Source organism: Somniosus microcephalus, chromosome 10 (assembly GCF_052327205.1).
Source record: "Somniosus microcephalus isolate GS21.2 chromosome 10, FLI_Smic_1.0, whole genome shotgun sequence".
In the NCBI taxonomy this organism is placed as follows: Eukaryota; Metazoa; Chordata; class Chondrichthyes; order Squaliformes; family Somniosidae; genus Somniosus; species Somniosus microcephalus.
The window spans coordinates 73,776,243-73,795,173 of record NC_140996.1 but is presented as its reverse complement, the minus strand read 5'-3'; the positions used below and the strand labels follow the sequence as shown (position 1 = coordinate 73,795,173).

At 44.5% G+C, this 18,931-nt stretch overlaps 1 protein-coding gene across 1 annotated transcript in view; it reads left to right on the top strand.

Annotated features, from left to right (window-relative positions):
• Positions 1–10,692: 10,692 nt before the first annotated feature.
• Positions 10,693–18,931, top strand: part of LOC147111548 (uncharacterized) — a 155,728-nt gene continuing 147,489 nt past the window's right edge. The window contains exon 1 of the mRNA XM_085998619.1: positions 10,693–10,774. Within this exon, the coding sequence (XP_085854745.1) occupies positions 10,726–10,774 (49 nt within the window). The 5' untranslated portion in view covers positions 10,693–10,725. The remainder of the gene's footprint in view (positions 10,775–18,931) is intronic.

The window sequence follows — 18,931 nt, the reverse complement described above, 5'->3', positions numbered from 1 at the left end:
AAACACGCTAGAACGGTAAATGCACTCATTCGGGAGGATCGGAATGCGTCCGATCAGGCTGCGCAGAACAAGGCTTGTGTGCTATACGGGGCGTGGTTACTGGGTGAGGGCCGCAGTAATCTGGAGGATTTAAAACAAGGTTTGGTCCCGTCCTGGATCAGCAACAAGCACTTGCAAGCGTGCCACCCTTTTGAGAATGCATTAAGTCCATGCCAGCTCAGACTAGCTGCAGAGGCATACCCAGTCCCAGTGGACTGCGGAGGCTCGAATCACACTATCATTGGAATAGTGGTAAGGATGCCGGTGTTGGGTCCCACAGCAAAGCCCGCCCCGGTATACAGGGTGGAGAACATTGGAGTCATACAGGGGGGTGCGCACATTCGTTACGCAGTGGTCCCACCTTAAGTCATCAGATGGGAGTGTACGATGACAGGCACCGATCTCTTGGGGTGTCGAAGCCGGGGAGCACACATCATCCTGTGTCCCCAGCACTTGAATGCCTTTTTGAAACCACAGTGCGGGTTCAGAGCCGCTAGCGCGAAGCCGATAAATTGCTCCATGGAGGCAATGGCAAAGGACCATGTGCCCCCGCTGGTGGCATATATCGGAGGTGGGACATACTGTGTTACCACTGCAGCGCCTCACTACCACCACGGACAGCACGGGTGGTGTCCGGTCAGTGACAGCAGTTCTGTTTCAAACCCAGGGCTGAAGTTCAAGTGGCACAACAATGGATTGTCCCCATTCCTGTACCTTCCACCATTCACCTCACTATAAAAGAGAATTTCACGGATTTGCAGCGATTCGTTGCGCATTTTGGTTATGTCATTCCCCCTCTCCCCGAACACCTCACCAAGATTTTAAAAGCCGTAATAGTCTCACAGAAGCATTTTTACACATTAGAGCAGAAGACATTGGAGATAGGGAAAGACATATTGGACATAGTCACCCCACCATGGTGGGACCTGTTCACTAATATAGAGATCCCGCCCTGGATTAGAATAGCATCCCACATCCTAGTAGTGTGTCAGGTTTTGATTGTAATATTTTTACTGTTCGTGCATTGCAAGAGAGGCAAACGCCTCCAGAGGCACGAGAACACAGGAGAATGGAGAGAACGCTATGTACGAGTGGGTGACGAGGACACCCCAGTTTAAGCTGCTAAGTATTAAAGGATAAAGCGTCCCTCCACTCTTGGTTTTAGTTACTGTATGATTTAAGTGTGTGAATACTGTTGTGTTATAGCCATTCAGAAGGTATTTTTTTTTTGATTAATAAAATGTGTATGCAGGTGGTGTAAGGGGTATTGGCCCCTTCACATCTGAAAGATGAATGTGTTATCATTTAAGGTAGTACTGCCTATGATTGTCCAACTGTACACAATGTAATTTTTCTGAAATGGGAACTGCATGTGTCGTGGGGGTCATAGATAGCTAATTACCAGGAACGTTTGGATGTGGGGAATCAGGGAAAATTTGCTCACCAAGGGTTATTGATACTCTAAGCAAGCTATCAGTATCACAGGAGGGACTGTAAGATTCGAAATTTTCATTAATAATCACGCTGTAAAATAGGGTTAATAAGACAGTTTTATTGACCAATAGAAGCTTGTACAGAGAAGCCTTTGATAAAAGGGCACACAAAATGGCCGCCGGACCTCGTGACCAGCTTCTGGGACCATTTGAATTTCTGTTACTGCAAGTCAGACAGGCTTGTGGATTGAGGACATTAAGCCCGCGAAAACCAGTTTCGGGAAACCGAAACTCAGGGAACTGAGCATACATATTGATTAGATTATAAGTACAGGACAGTTTTGGGTAGCAGGATGAGGCCCATCAAGAAATGGGCGGACAATTGAACGAAAACTTAAACCCATTTACTGTACAAAGAGAAGCCGTTTAACAGCCATCCAGGGCAATCTCCAGACCGATCAATATACAAACCAAGTTACGGTAACAAAGCAAAGACATTATTGGCCCAGGAAGGCCAGTTAAGCTATCACCAGCTCCCGTTACGAAGACAAAACGCCCCTGCAGAGAATTCTGCCCGCCAAAAATATTACAAAGGCAGGACTATGATTTGGCGGGAGATAAGAATGTCCCAAAAAGGTATAACTGTGGATTGAAAGGTCCATCAGTGGCTTCACTTCGGTTTTCATTTCTTCAATGCTTCGGGACAGACTCTTCGGTTAAGGCAGCACTTCGGTTTCGGAACGTGGTCGGTGTTCGGCCAGGCAAGGCTCGGCCACGACGGGAAGGCGATGAGGGTGGCCCGGGTACTTTTGTCGGGAGATCATCGACGACCCAGGCCGAAGGAGAAGACACCCTCGGGAAAAACGACGATCCAGGCCGGAGAAAAGGGACACTCCGGGCCCAGCACTCCAGTGCCTCAACATCCCATCGGTAACGGATTCTCACAGGTGCATTCAGTGCTTCAACATCACGTCGGTAACGGATTCATCCGTGGCGAGCGCTCACCAAGGCTGTATCGGCAGCCTCATCGCGGGAGAACCAAGAGGAAAACAAGCTGCGCCAGAAGTTTCCAAATCCACGTGACGACGGAAAGCTGTGCCAAAAAGGCTGCGAACCCCTTTTCGCAATTCTGAAAGTGGTGAGCATGATCCCGAGTTCCTCAAGTCGAAACTTAGTTAGGTCTAGGGGAGGGGGTTAAGGGTAGTTGTAATGTGTTACCCCTTTTACGATGTGCCGTGTGTTCCCCATTTCCACAGAGTTAAGTTCATAGATGTGTGCATGCTTGTAGTTGCTTTAATCTGTGCTTATGACATGTATTTTATAATGCTGCAAACTGTTTAATAAAAGCATCCATTTCGTGCTATTCAACCTGGTCTATTGAGTTTTCTCTGCACTACAGTTCCCTGCACCTAAGTCCAAGGTCTAGAACCGTAGGGAAGAGTGGGTCAAACCACTCAAGGGTAATTATTGCAAGAAGCCTGGCAGGAGACCAGAGCAAGCAAGAGAAACCCCCTACAGAGAGTAATGGTTAATGGGTGTTTTTGTGGCTGGAAGACTGTTTCCAGTGGGGTTCCGCAGGGCTCAATACTTGGTCCCTTGCTTTTTGTGGTATACATCAATGATCTAGATTTGAATATAGGGATTATGATTAAGAAGTTTGCAGATGATACTAAAATCAGCTATGTGGTTGATACTGAAGAAGGAAGCTGTAGACTGCAGGAAGATATCAATAAATTGGTCAGGTGGGCAGAACAGTGGCAAATGGAATTCAATCTGGAGAACTGTGAGGTAATGCATTTGGGGAGGGCTAACAAGGAAAGGGAATACACATTAAATGGAAGGACACTGAGTAATGTAGGGGAACAAAGGGACCTTGGAGTGCATGTCCACAGATCCCTGAAGGTAGCAGGCCAGGTAGATAAGATGGTTAAGAAGGCATTCGGAATGCTTGCCTTTATTAGCCGTGGCATAGAATGCAAGAGCAGGGGGGTTATGCTTCAACTGTATAAAACACTAGTAAGGTCTCAGCTAGAGTACTGCGTGCAGCTCTGGTCACCACATTACAGGAAAGGTGTGATTGCACTAGAGAGGGTACAGAGGAGATTGCCGGGTGTAGAGAATCTTAGCTATGAGAAAAGACTGGACAGGCTGGGTTTGTTTTCCTTGGAGCAGAGGAGGCTGAGGGGAGACCTTATTGAGGTGTATAAAATTATGAGGGGCCTAGATAAAGTGGATAGTAAAGGACCTATTTCCCATAGCAGAGGGGTCAAAAAGCAGGGGGCACAGATTTAATGTAATTGGTGGAAGGTTTAGAGGGGTTTTGAGGGGAAATTTCTTCACCCAGAGGCTTGTGGGGGTCTGGAACGCACTGCCTGAAAGAGTGGTAGAGGCAGAAAGCTTAACCACATTTAAAAAGTACTTGCATGTGCACTTGGGATGCTGTAACCTGCAGGGCTACGGACCAAGAGCTGGGAAGTGGGAGGCTGGATAGCTCTTTGTTGGCCAGCGTGGACACGATGGGCTGAAATGGCCTCCTTCCGTGCTGTAACTTTCTATGACTCTATGGTCCAGATGGCTTGCATCCCAGGTTGCTAAGGGAATTGGGGGAGGAGATAGCGGAAGGGCTTGCCATAATTTTCCAACTTTCCCTAGATGAGTGAGAGGTGCCTGAGGATTGGAAAGTGGCAAATGTGACACCATTATTCAAGAAAGGGTATAAGGACAATCCTAGTAAATAGAGGCCGGTCAGTTTAACTTCAGTGGTGGGTAAAGATTTAGAAACAATAATCAAAGAAAAAATTAACAGGCACTTGGAGAAATTTAAGCTAATTAAGGAGAGCCAGCATGGATTTGTAAAAGGCAAATCGTGTTTGACTAATCTAATTGAATTTTTTGATGAAGTAATAGGGAGGATTGATAAAGGGAATGCAATGGATGTTGTCTACATGTATTTTACGACAGCATTTGACAAAGTGCCACATAGAAGGGTGGTTAACAAAATTGAGGCTCATGGAATAGGTGGGTCAGTGGCAGCTTGGATAAGGAATTGGCTTAATGATAGAAAACAGCGACTTGTGGTAAATGGCTGCTTTTCAGACTGGAGGATGGTAGACAGTGGTGTTCCCCAAGGGTCAGTGCTGGGGCCACTGCTTTTTGTGATATATATAAATGACCTGGATATTGGAATACAGAATAGAATTTCTAAATTTGCCGATGACACCAAACTTGGGGGTGTGGCAAACAGTGAGGATGATTCCAATTGACTGCTGCAGGACATAGAAAGGCTAGCAGAATGGGCAGACAAGTGACAGATGGAATTTAATACGGAGAAGTGTGAGGTGATGTATTTTTGCAGAAGGAACAGGGAGAGGCAATATACACGTAATGGTACAGTTTTATAGAGTGTGCAGGGACACGGACCTGGGAGTTAATGTGCATAGGTCCCTGAGGTGGCAGGACATATTGAGAGAGTGGTTAGCAAAGCATATGAGATCTTGGGCTTCAGAAATAGAGGTATTGAGTACAAAAGTAGAGAAGTTATGCTGAACCTTTATAAAGCGCTGGTTAGGCTACAACTGGAGTATTGCATCCAGTTCTGGTCATCACACTTTAGGAAGGATGTGAAGACCCTTGCGAGGGTGCAGAGGAGATTCACCAGAATGGTTCCGGGGATGGGGGATCTTAGCTACAAGGACAGGTTGGAGAAGCTGGATTTGTTTTCATTAGAGCAAAGGAGGTTGAGGGGTGATTTGATTAAGGTGTACAAGATTATGACGGGTTTGGATAGGCTAGACGGGAAAAGGCTGTTCCCACTAGTTGATGGTACAAGGACTAGGGGACAGAGATTTAAGGTTTGGGGCAAGAGATACAGGGGGGATCTGAGGAAAATCTTTTTTACACAGTGAGTGGTGAGGACCTGGAACTCGCTGCCAACAGAAGTGGTGGAAGCGGAGACACTCAGTGTTTCAAGGGGAGACTGGATAGGCACTTGAGGGAAATAAACTTGCAGGAGAATGGAACTGACTGGATCGCTCCACAGAGAGCCGGCACAGACTCGATGGACCGAATGGCCTCCTTCTCTGTCGTTATGACTCTATGGCTACCATCGTGCTAAATGGGATAGATTCAAAATAGATTTAGCAGCTCAAAACAGGGCATCCATGAGGTGCTGTGAGCCATCAGCAGCAGCACAATCTGTAACCTCATGGCCTAGCATATCCCTCACTTTACCTTACTGTCAAGCCAATGATGAATGTAGAAGAACATGCCAGGAGCAGCCCCAGGCATACCTGCAAAAGAGGTGCCAACCTAGTGAAGCTGCAACACAGGACTACATGCATGCTAAACAGCAGAAGCAGCATTATATAGACAGGTCTAAGCAATCCCACAACTAATGAGTCAGATGAAAGCTCTGCAGTCCTGTCACATCTAGTCGTAAATGGTGGTGGACAATTAAACAACTAACGGGAGGAGGAGGCTCCATGAACATCCCCATCCTCAACGATGGCAGAGCCCAGCACATACGTGCAAAAAGACAAGACTGAAGCGTTTGCAACAAACATCAGCCAGAAGTGCCGAGTGGATGGTCCATGTCACTCTCCTCCTGATGACATTACAGATGCCAGTCTTCAACCAATTCGATTCACTCCACGTGATATCAAGAAACAGGTGAATGCACTGGATACAGCAAAGGCTATGGGCCCCGACAACATCCTGGCTGTAGTACTGAAGACTTGTGCTCCAGAACTGGCCACACCTCTCGCCAAGCTGTTCCAGTACAGCTACATCACTGGAATCTACCTGACAAAGTGGCAAACAGAGAGAGTAGACAATGGTAATGCAGTAGATGTAATTTATCTGGATTTTCAAAAGGCCTTCGATAAGGAACCCCATAATAGGCTGATGAACAAAGTTAGAGAATGCGGAGTCGGTACAAGTAGCAGAATGGATTGCTGGCTGGCTTCAGGATAGAAAGCAGAGGGTAGGAGTAAAGGGTAGCTATTTACAGTGGCAGAAGGTGGGTAGTGGTGTTCCACAAGGATCAGTGCTGGGACCACTACTGTTCACAATTTACATTAACGATTTAGACTTCGAAATCAAAAACACAATTTCTAAATTTGCGGATGACACCAAGTTGGGGGGGATAGTAAATACCGAGGAGGACTGCAACAAGTTACAGAAGGACATTAATAAACTTGCAGAATAGGTATACAATTTGCAAATGAAGTTCAACACAGATAAATGTGAGGTATTACATTTTGGTAGGAAGAATAGGGAGGTCATTTATCACTTGGAGGGTGCGAGTCTAGGTGGGGTAGAGGAACAAAGGGATCTAGGAGTACAAATACACAAATCACTAAAAGCTGCGACAGAGGTTAGCAAGGCCATAAAAAAACAAACCAAGCACTAGGGTTTATTTCTAGAGGGATAGAATTTAAAAGTAGGGAAGTTATGCTAAGCCTGTATCAAACCTTGATTAGACCACACTTAGAGCACTGCATACAGTTCTGGTCGCCATATTATAAAAAGGATATAGAGGCACTGGAGAGGGTTCAGAGAAGATTTACAAGGATGATACCAGAAATGCGAGGGTACATATATCAGGAAAGGATGAACAGGCTGGGTCTCTTCTCTCTTGAAAAAAGAAGGCTGAGTGGTGACCTAATAAAAGTCTTTAAAATTATGAAAAATGTTGATAGAGTGGATACAGAGAGAATGTTTCCACTTGTGGTGAAGAGCATAACTAGAGGCCATCAATATAAGATAGTCACCAAGAAATCCAACAGGGAATTCAGAAGAAACTTCTTTACCCAAAGAGTGGTGAAAATGTGGAACTTGCTACCACAGGGAGTGGTTGAACCGAATAGTATAGATGCATTTAAGGGGAGGCTAGACAAGCATATGAGAGAGAAGGGAATAGAGGGTTACGCTGATAGATTTAGATGAGGAAAGACGGGAGGAAGCTCGAGTGGAGCATAAACGTCGGCATGGACTGGTTGGGCCGAATGGCCTGTTTCTGTGCCGTACATCCTATGTAATCCTATGTAAAAGGAATATCCTGTCCACAAAAAGCAGGACAAATCCAAACCAGCCAATTACCGGCCCATCAGCCTACTTGCAATCATCAGCAAAGTGATGGAAGGTGTTGCAACTGTGCTATCAAGCACCACTTACTCACCAATAACCTGCTCACCGATGCTCAGTTTGGTCTCTGCCAGGACCACTCAGCTCCCTACCACATTGCAGCCTTGGTATAAACATGGGCAAAAGAGTTGAATTCCAGAGGTAAGGTGAGGTGAGAGTGACTGCCCTTGACATCAAGGCAGCATTTGACCGAGTGTGGCATCAAGGAGCCCGAGTAAAATTGAAGTCAATGGGAATCAGGGGAAAGCTCTCCAGAGGCTGGAGTCATACCTAGCACAAAGGAAGATGGTTGTGGTTGCTGGAGGACAATCAACTCAACCCCAGGTCAACACAGCAGGAGTTCTTCAGGGCAGTGTCCTGGGCCCAACCACCTTAAGCTACTTCATCAATGATCTCCCCTCCATCATAAGATCAAAAGTGCGGATGTTCGCTGATGACTGCACAGCGTTCAGTTCAATTCGCACCACACAAGTGCCAGGCAATGACCATCGTCAACAAGCGAGACTCTAACCATCTCCCCTTGACATTCAATGGCATTACCATAGCTGAATCCCCCACTATCAACATCCTGGGGGTTACCATTGATCAGAAACTGAACAGGACCAGCCATATAAATACTGTGGCTACAAGAGCAGGCCAGAGGCTGGGAATTCTGCGGCGAGTGTCTCACCTCCTGACTCCCCAAAGCCTTTCCACCATCTACAAGGCACAAGTCAGGAGTGTGATGGAACACTCTCCACTTGCCTGGATGAGTGCAGCTCCAACAACACTCAAGAAGCTCGACACCATTCAGGACAAAGCAGCCCGCTTGATTGGCACTCCATCCACCACCTTCAACATTCATTCCCTCCACCACCGGCGCACTGTGGCTGCAGTGTGTACCATCTACAAGATGCACTGCAGCAACTCGCCAAAGCTCCTTCAACAGCACCTTCCAAACCCGCGACCTCTACCACTTAGAAGGACAAGGGCAGCAGATGCATGGGAACATCACCACCTACAAGTTCCCCTCCAAGCCACACACCATCCTGACTTGGACCTGTATCGCCGTTCCTTCACTGTCGCTGGGCCGAAATCCTGGAACTCCCTTCCTAACAGCATTGTGGGTGTACCTACGCCATATGGACTGCAGCGGTTCAAGAAGGCGGTTCACCACCATCTTCTCAAGGAGTTTGCACATTCTCCCCGTGTTTGCGTGGGTTTCCCCCGGGTGCTCCGGCTTCCTCCCACAGTCCAAAGATGTGCAGGTTAGGTTGATTGGCTATGATAAATTGACCCTTAGTGTTAGGGGGATTAAATACGTGGGGTTACAAGGATAGGGTGGGATATGTGTTGGTGCAGGGGTTACGGGGATCGGGTGGGATATGTGTCGGTGCAGGCTCGATGGGCCGAAATGGCCTCTATCTGCACTGTGGGGTTTCTGTGATTCTGTGATTCTGTGAATTAGGGATGGGCACTAAATGCAGACCTAGCCAGCGACGCCCACATCCCATCAATGAATTTTTAAAAAGTTCCATTCGCAATTCCTCAGATAATGAAGCAGTCCAAGCCCACATGCAACAAGACCTGGACAACATCCAGGTTTGGGCTATTAAGTGGCAATTAACATTTGCGCCACACAAATGCCAGGCAATGACCATCACGAACAATTCCCCATGACATTCAATGGCATGCCCTCATCAAATCCCCCACCATCAACATCCTGGCGGTCACCATTGACCAGAATCTTAAGTGGACCAGCCACATAGGTACTATGGCTACATGAGCAGATCTGAAGCTGGATATTCTGCAGCAACTGACTCACCTCTTGACCAATGTTCCCTGTAGGCTGCACCTTTTTCTGCGTGGCCTGTTTCTTTTAATGCGCGGTCCCTTTAAATTTCTGCGTATGTGCGGTATTTACAACGCCAATGCCGGTGAGCGGCTTACGCAGGACCTTTGAGATTACTGCGTAGCCCTGTGGCTGCGCACCTTAGTGGGGACCATTGCTCCTGACTCCCCAACACCTTCCCACCACCTACAGGGCACAAGTCAGGAGTATGATGGAATACTCTCCAATGGCTGAATGAGTGCAGCTCCCGCAACCCTCAAGAAGTTCGACACCATCCAGGACAAAGTAGCCCGCTTGATCGGCACTCCATCCACCACCTTAAACATTCACTCCCTCCACTACTGTTGCAACATGGCTGCAGTGTGTACCATCTACAAGATGCAGTACAGCCACTCGTCGAGGCTTCTTCGACAGCACCTCCAAAATCCATGTCTTTTACCACCTAGAAGGATAAGGGCAGCAGGCGCATGGGACCACCATCACCTGCAAGTTCCCCTTCAAGTTACACACCATCCTGACTTGGAAATATTTTGCTGTTCCTTCATCATCGCTGGGTCAAATCCTGGAACTCCCTTCCTAACAGCACTGTGGGAGTACCTTCACCACACGGACTGCAGCGTTTCAAGAAGGCTGCTTGCCACCACCTTCTCAGGGGCAATTAGGGATGGGCAATAAATGCTGGCTTTGCCAGTGATGCCCACATCCCATGAATTAATTAAAAAAAGTTTCAAAAGTGAATTGGATAAATACTTGAAAAGGAAAATGTGCAGGGCTATGGGGAAAGAGCAGGGGAGTGGGACTTATTGGATAACTTTTTCAAAGAGCCAGCACAGACACGATGGGCTGAAAGGCCTCATTCTGTGCTGTACGATTCTATGATTTCAATGATCCACTCCCTCGGATATCTATCCAATTCTCCCTTAACATTTTCCACACTATCTGCACCACTATCCATTCTACGCAGTCACCACTCTGTTTAAAGACTAAAAATGAAAAGAGAATATGTTGGAGATGCACAAAGACTGCAGCAAAATTTGAAAGAGAGAGACAAGTGAACGTTTCAGGTACAGCTTTTCTTCACCCCTATATCTATGCCTAACAATTAGATATCTGTGAAACGCTGGCGGCTTTTGCAGCAGAATTTTTAAAGCAAGTGCTGACTCTAGAGGAATAATGCAAGTTTGGTTAATCATTTGGTTTCTATCATCTGACACCCAGTTACTTCCTTTTTGATCAGAACAGAGATTGTTATCAGTCGTGTGTTTGACTTCTCTGAAAATGGAAGTTGTATTCTGTCTTCTTTTTTGTCAGCTCCTCAGCACAAATGGTAAGTTTCCAAACATGCTTTGTTTCTAACACTTAAAACATTCAGATAGTGAAGAGAGAAAAGTTTTCTGGCTACATCGAAGGATAGTTTAACTCTTTCATCTGAACAAGCCTAGATTTTGGTTTGAACAAACCCTTCTGCAGCATAGATATCAGTTGCACGGGTAACCTTTATCGTTGTGAATGGAATGTATGCAAGTCTAATTATTTTTACATTGATCTAAAATTCTTATCAGCAGTTACCAGACAACAGACAGATTCAGTGATCTGTTTATAGCAATCATACTAGGTACTGTTCTGACAGCATTGCCTGAGTAGAAGTAGACTGTGAGATGGTTGGAGGGACAATTCCATTCATAAAGGAAAACCAAAGATGGCATTGGGAGTAAAATTCCAACTTCAAAAGTCTTCTATAGGCATATAAATAATAAATGGGTAGAGGGCATGGCTGAGGTACTAAATGAATACTTTGCAACTGTCTTCACCAAAGAAGAAGATGCTGCCAAAGTCATAGTGAAAGAGGAGATAGTGGAGATACTGAATAAGATAAAAATTGATAAGGTAGGTACTAGAAAGGCTGCCTGTACTTAAAGTTGATAAGTCACCAGGACCGAATAGGATGCCTCCTAGGGTACGGAGGGAAGTAAAGGAGGAAATCATAGAGGTACTGGCCATAATCTTGCAATCCTCCTTAGATACAGGGGTGGTGCCAGAGGTCTGGAGAATTGCAAATGTTACACACTTGTTCAAAAAAGGTTGTAAGAATAAACCCAGCAACTACAGGCCAGTCAGTTTAACTTTGGTAGTGAGGAAGCTTTTAGAAATGATAATCAGGGACAATGTTAACAGTCACTTGGACAAGTGTGGATTAATTAAGGAAAGCCAGCACGGATTTGTTAAAGGCAAATCGTGTTTAACTAACTTGATTGAGTTTTTTGATGAGGTAACAGAGAGGGTTGATGAGAGCAATGCGGTTGATGTGGTGTACATGGACTTCCAAAAGGCATTTGATAAAGTGCCACATAATAGGCTTGCCAGCAAAGTTGAAGCCCATGGACTAAAAGGGACAGTGGCAGCATGGATACGAAATTGGCTAAGTGACAGGAAACAGAGAGTAGTGGTGAACGGTTGTTTTTCAGACTTGAAGTAGGTACACAGTGGTGTTCCCCAGGGGTCGGTACTTGGACCACTACTTTTCTTGATATATATTAATGACTTGGACTTGGAAAGGTGATAGCCTTCAAGAAGACATAGCTGGTGAAATGGGCGGACACGTGGCAGATGAAATTTAATGCAGAAAAGTGTGAAGTGATACATTTTGGTCGGAAGAATGAGGAGAGGCAATATAAACTAAAGGGTACAATCCTAAATGGTGTGCATGAACAGAGAGACCTGGGGGTATATGTGCACAAATCGTTGAAGGTGGCAGGGCAGGTTGAGAAAGTGGTTAAAAAAGCATACTGCATCCTGGGCTTCATAAATAAAGGCATAGAGTACAAAAGCAAGGAAGTTATGATGAACCTTTATAAAACACTGGTTTGGCCACAACTGGAGTATTATGTCCAATTCTAGGCACCGCACTTTAGGAAGGATGTGAAGGCCTTAGAGAGGGTGCAGAAAAGATTTACAAGAATGATTCCAGGGATGAGGGACTTCAGTTACACGGATAGACTGGAGAAGCTGGGCTTGTTCTCCTTAGATCAGAGAAGGTTGAGAGGAGATTTGAAAGAGGTGTTCAAAATCATGAGGGGTCTGGACAGAGTAGGTATTGGCAGAAGAGTTGAGAACCAGTGGACACAGATTTAAGGTGATTTGCAGAAGAACCAAAGGTGACATGAGGAAAAACGTTTTTATGCAGCGAGTGGTTAGGATCTGGAATGCACTGCCTGAAAGGGTGCTGGAGGCAGACTCAATCGTGGTTTTCAAAAAGGAATTGGATAAGTACCTGAAGGAAAAAAATTTGCAGGGCTACAGGGAAAGGGCAGGTGAGCGGGACTAGCTGAAATGCTCTTGCAGAGAGCCGGAATGGACTCCATGGGTCGAATGGCCTCCTTCTGTGCTGTAACCGTTCTATGATTCTATGATTCCTCTTTGTCATACTTTTAACCAAAAGATTACCTATTTCCATCTGCGCAACATTTCCTACCTTCACTCTTATTTTGCCCCACCCCTGTTGAAATCCTCATTGATGCTTTTCCGAGCTCAACTTCTCCCCTCTCCTCCTCATGAGCCTCCCACACTCCAATTTGTCCAAACTTCCACTGCCTGCATTTTATCCTGCTCTAAGTCCTGTTCCTCTGTTAGTCCTGTGCTCACCAAACATCATTGACTTCCTTTCCCCGATGCATTAAACTCAAAGTACTTGTCCGCGATTACAAAGCCTTCATCAGCCTCACCACATCCTGTCTCTGCAACTTGCTCCAGTCCCAGTTACCAGCACATACCCTCTGCTCTTCCAAATCTGACCTTCCTTGCATCCAACCTCTTCATTCAACCACTAGTTGTACAGCCTCCAGCCATGTGGGCCTTACACGCTGGGACTCTCTCCCTAAACCCATCACCCTTGCTACCTCTTCCCTGCCTTCAAAAGCCCCCACAAAACCTACTCCTTCAACCATGTCTTCAACTAGCTCTCTTAACTCTTATTCTACAATTGTACAACATTTATTCGACCCCTCTCTATAGAAGGTGCTATATAAATGCAAGCTGTAATTGTTGTTCTGAAGTATGCCACTAGTCACTGGGGGTAATTTTAACTTTTGGTGATAGTGTAAAATGGTCGATACTGGATTGGCCGACCATTATACATTGCTCTCGATTTTTATTTCCATGTTTTATATTATCACCAAAGGTTACAATTGCCCGCACTGTGCGAAAGCCAGGTGAGGTTATTGTCCTTCTGATTGTCCCTTTTACAGTCGGGGAGGGGGAGGGGGAGGGGATGGTAGTTGTCTGGCCTCTGCCCAGTGTCTCTTGAGATTAAGGTTGAAAATAGTGGGCACAACTCCAAGTGCTAACATGCTCTTTGGCATGGCATGGCAATGTGCCATTCTTGATGTGGTGCAACGTGCTATGATGTGACATGATGTGGTGCAACTTGCCATGGTGTGCTGTGTCATGGCATGCCAAGGTTCTGACATATTAGCTAAAATACATCTGCTTTGCAATGTTTATTTGCTTGTTTGGCAATGAGCAATGGATTAGTAAAGCAGTTGCTTGAGAATGTTTAACAGGCAGTAATCCAACAATTGTCAAGTTCATTGGGTTTTAAATCTGATTTCTTGATTATCTATTTGCAATGTTTTCCATTCAGCACTCCATAACACTTTATTTTATATGTCATGGACTAAATGAGAAATGCAAACGGAATGCTATTTCAGTCATTTAATTGCGCAGCAACTATATATTATTTATCTATTTGTGGAATCTTTCCAAGGCCCGCCCACTGAACTTCATTAAGTCACGGTTTGGCTAGATCTGCACAGATTATGCTAATTGGAATAATTGATATTTGAGCGCTGGTCAATTTTAGTCCTCCTTAATGCATTTGTATTTTTATTGTAAACACCTTTATAATAGTAAAAGGGTAGTCAAAGGAAAGGTGGGGCCAATTAGGGACCAAAAAGGAGATCTTCTTGTGGATGCAGAGGGCATGGCTGAGGTAATAAATGAATACTTTGCATCTGGCTTCACTAGAGAAGCAGATGCTGCCAATGTAGCAGTAAAGGAGGGGGTAGTAGCAACATTGGATAGGATAAAAATAGATAAAGAGGATGTACTTAGAAGGTTGGCAGTCCTCAAAGTAGAAAAGTCACCAGGTCCGAATGGGATGCATCCTAGGTTACTGAAGGAATGTCCTAGTAAAGGATCCCCTTGGAATGAGTGACCATAACATGGTTGAATTCCATATTCAATTAGAGGGTGAGAAGGTTGGATCTCAAACAAGCGTGCTAAGCTTGAATAAAGGAGACTATGAAGGTATGAGAGCGGAATTGAGTAGAGTGGATTGGGAAAATAGATTAAAGGGTAAGACGATACATGATCAGTGGTGTACATTTAAGGAGTTATTTTACAACTTCCAAAAAATATATATTCCACTGAGAAGAAAAGGGTGTAAAAGAAAAGACAGCCATCCGTGGCTAAGTAAAGAAATTAAGGATAGTATTCGACTAAAAACAAGGGCATATAAGGTAGCCAAATCTAGTGGGAGGATAGAGGATTGGGAAAACTTTAAAAGACAGCAAAAAATAACAAAAAGATTGATTAAGAAAGGGAAGATAGATTATGAAAGTAAATTAGCAAAAAATATAAAAACAGATAGTAAGAGTTTTTATAGTTATATAAAAAGAAAAAGGGTGGCTAAAGTTAATGTTGGTCCCTTAGAGGATGAGACCGGGAAATTAATGGTGGGAAATATGGAGATGGCAAAAACACTGAATGAATATTTTATATCAGTCTTTACAGTAGAAGACACTAAGAATATTCCAACACTGGAAACAGGGAGCTAAAGGGGGGGAAGAGCTAAACACGATCAAAATCACTAAGGAAGTGGTACTCGGTAAAATAATGGGACTCAAGGCGGATAAATCACCTGGACCTGATGGCTTACATCCTAGGGTCTTGAGGGAAGTGGCGGTAGGGATTGTGGATGCATTGGTAATAATTTTCCAAAACTCCCTGGACTCGGCAAAGGTCCCGGCAGACTGGAAAACTGCTAATGTAACACCCTTATTTAAAAAGGGCGGTGGACAGAAGGCTGCAAACTATAGACCGGTTAGCCTAACATCTGTGGTAGGTAAAATTTTGGAGTCCATTATTAAGGAGACAGTAACAGGACATTTGGATAATCATAATTTAATAGGACAAAGTCAGCATGGTTTTATGAAGGGGAAGTCATGTTTGACAAATTTGCTGGCGTTCTTTGAGGAAGTAACATATAGGGTGGATAAAGGGGAACCAGTGGACGTAGTGTATTTAGACTTCCAAAAGGCATTTGACAAGGTGCCACACAAAAGATTATTGCTTAAGATAAAAAATCACGGGATTGGGGGTAATATTCTGGCATGGATAGAGGATTGGCTATCTAAAAGAAGGCAGAGAGTTGGGATAAATGGTTCATTCTCAGACTGGCAATCAGTAACTAGTGGTGTTCCGCAGGGGTCAGTGCTGGGTCCCCAACTCTTTACAATCTATATTAACGATTTGGAGGAGGGGACCGAGTGTAACATATCAAAGTTTGCAGATGATACTAAGATGGGAGGGAACGTAGTGAGTGAGGAAGACATAAAAAACCTGCAAGGGGACATCGACAGGCTATGTAAGTGGGCAGAGATTTGGCAGATGGAATAGAATACTGGAAAGTGTGAGGTTATGCACTTTGGCAGGAAAAATCGTAGAGCAAGTTATTATCTTAATGGCAAGAAACTGGAAAATACTGAAGTACAAAGGGATCTGGGGGTCCTGGTGCATGAAACTCAAAAGGTTAGTATGCAGGTGCGGCAAGTGATTAAGAAGGCCAATGGAATGTTGGCTTTCATTGCTAGGGGGATAGAATATAAAAATAGGGAGGTATTGCTTCAGTTGTACAAGGTATTGGTGAGACCGCACCTGGAATACTGCGTACAGTTTTGGTGTCCATACTTAAGAAAGGACATACTTGCTCTCGAGTCAGTACAAAGAAGGTTCACTCGGTTAATCCTGGGGATGAGGGGATGGACATATGAGGAGAGGTTGAGTAGATTGGGACTCTACTCATTGGAGTTCAGAAGAATGAGAGGCGATCTTATTGAAACATATAAGATTGTGAAGGGTTGGATCGGGTGGATGCGGGGAAGATGTTCCCGATGATGGGTGAAACTAGAACTAGGGGGCATAGTCTTAGAATAAGGGGCTGCTCTTTCAAAACTGTGATGAGGAGGAACTACTTCACTCAGAGGGTGGTAGGTCCATGGAATATGCTGCCCCAAAAAGCTGTAGAAGCTACATCATTACATAAATTTAAAACAGAAATAGACAGTTTCCTAGAAGTAAAAGGAATTAAGGGTTACGGGGAGCGGGCAGGAATTTGGACATGAGTCTAGGTTCGGATCGGTCATGGCCTTGTGGGTAGCGGAGCGGGCCCAGGGGCCGTGTAGCCTGATCCTGCTCCTATTTCGTGTGTCTAATTCTGTTAGATTCAGGAGATAGTTCTGTGATAGTGGATTGGTGGTTAGGATCAGATCAGCCATGATCTTATTGAATGGCGGAGCAGGCTCGAGGGGCCGATTGGCCTACTCCTGCTCCTATTTCTTATGTTCTTATGTTCTCATGAAATTGCAGAGGCTCTGGCCACAATCTTCCAATCCTCCTTGGATATGGGGTTGGTGCCAGAGGACTGGAGGACTGCAAATATTTCACCCCTGTTTAAAAAAGGGGAGAGGGATAAATTCAGCAACTATAGGTCAGTCAGCCTAACATCGGTGATGGATTAATGTGTTCAAAAGTTTCCCCAAGACAAAATTAATTGGCACTTAGAAAAGTATGGGCTAATAAATGAAAGTTAGCATGGATTTGTTAAAGGCAAATCGTGGTTGACTAACTTGATCAAGTTCTTTGATGAAGTAATGGCGAGGGTTGATGAGGGTAGTGTGGTTGATGTTGTGTATATGGACTTTCAAAAGGCATTTGACAATTTACCACACAATAGACTTGTTTGCAAAATTAAAGCCCATGGGATTAAAGGGACAGTGGCAGCATGGATACAACATTGGCTAAGGGACAGAAAGCAGAGCGTAGAGCTGGATAGTTGTTTTTCAGACTAGAGGGAAGTGTACAGTGATGTCCCCCAGGGGTCAGTGTTGGGACCACTGCTCTTTTTTGATATACTAAAGACCTGGTCTTGGGTATATAGGCCATAATTTCAAAGTTTGCAGATAGTACGAAACTTGGGAATGTATTAAACAATGAGGCAGTTAGTAACAGACTTCAAGAGAACAAAAACATGGAAATGGGAAGACACGTGGCAGGTGAAATTTAACGCAGGGATGCATGAAGTGATACATTTTGGTAGGAAGAATGAGGAGAGGACCTAGGGGTGCATGTACACAAATCTTTGAAGGTGGCAGAACAAGTTGAGAAGTCTGTCAAAAAAGAATATGAGATCCTTGGCTTTATTAATAGAGGAATAGAGTACAAAAGCAAGGAAGTTCTGATAATCCTTTATAAAACACTGCTTGGGCCTCAGCTGGAGTATTGTGTTCAATTCTGGGCACCACACTTTAGGAAAGATGTCAAGGCCTTGGAGATGGTACAGAAGAGATTTACTAGAGTGGTACCAGGGATGAGGGACTTCAGTTATGTGGAGACACTGTGGTTGTTCTCCTTAGAGCAGAGGAGATTAAGAGGAGATTTAATAGAAGTGTTCAAAACCATGAATAGTTTTGATGGAGTAAATAAAGAGAAACTGTTTCCAATGGCAGGAGGGTCAGTAAACAGAGAATACAGATGTAAGGTAAAAAGAACCAGAGGTGACATGAGCAAACATTTTTTTACACTGAGTTGTTGTGATCTGGAATGCACTGCCTGAAAGGGTGGTGGAAGCAGATTCAATAGTAACATTCAAAAGAGAATTGGATAAATACTTGAAGGGAAAGAAATTACAGGGCTATGAGGAAAGAGCAGGGAGTAGGATTAATTGGGTAGCTCAACCAAAGAGCCGACACAGGCACACTGGGCCGAATGAACTCCTTCTGTGCTGTATCACTCTATGATTCTATGGTAATAGGGCTGATAGGAATCAGTGTTTCTTGTTTGTTGAGTAACATCTGATATTTTCAGCCCTGCTGTGTCCTGTTGGTTAGATGTGTGTAACTTTGCTGCAGTTTGGAACTCATCTTTCCAGTACTGCTTTAATTTTGCTTCCAAATATCTCTACTCTATCCTACAGCGTTACCAATTAATCCTGCTCTGCTTTTACTGTGCTGACACCTTGTAATTAAAGGTTTAAAAGTATGACAAACAGTTTACTTTCAGCCAGTCCCCAAAGAATTTCCTTTGTTGTGGTGTAAAATATGTTACAATATTTTTCTCACTTACCACAGTATCTTTAATATTTAGTGTAAGGAATTATAGTGACTGAATAATATTGTGGACATGTGGGGAATTTGTTAGCTCCATGCAT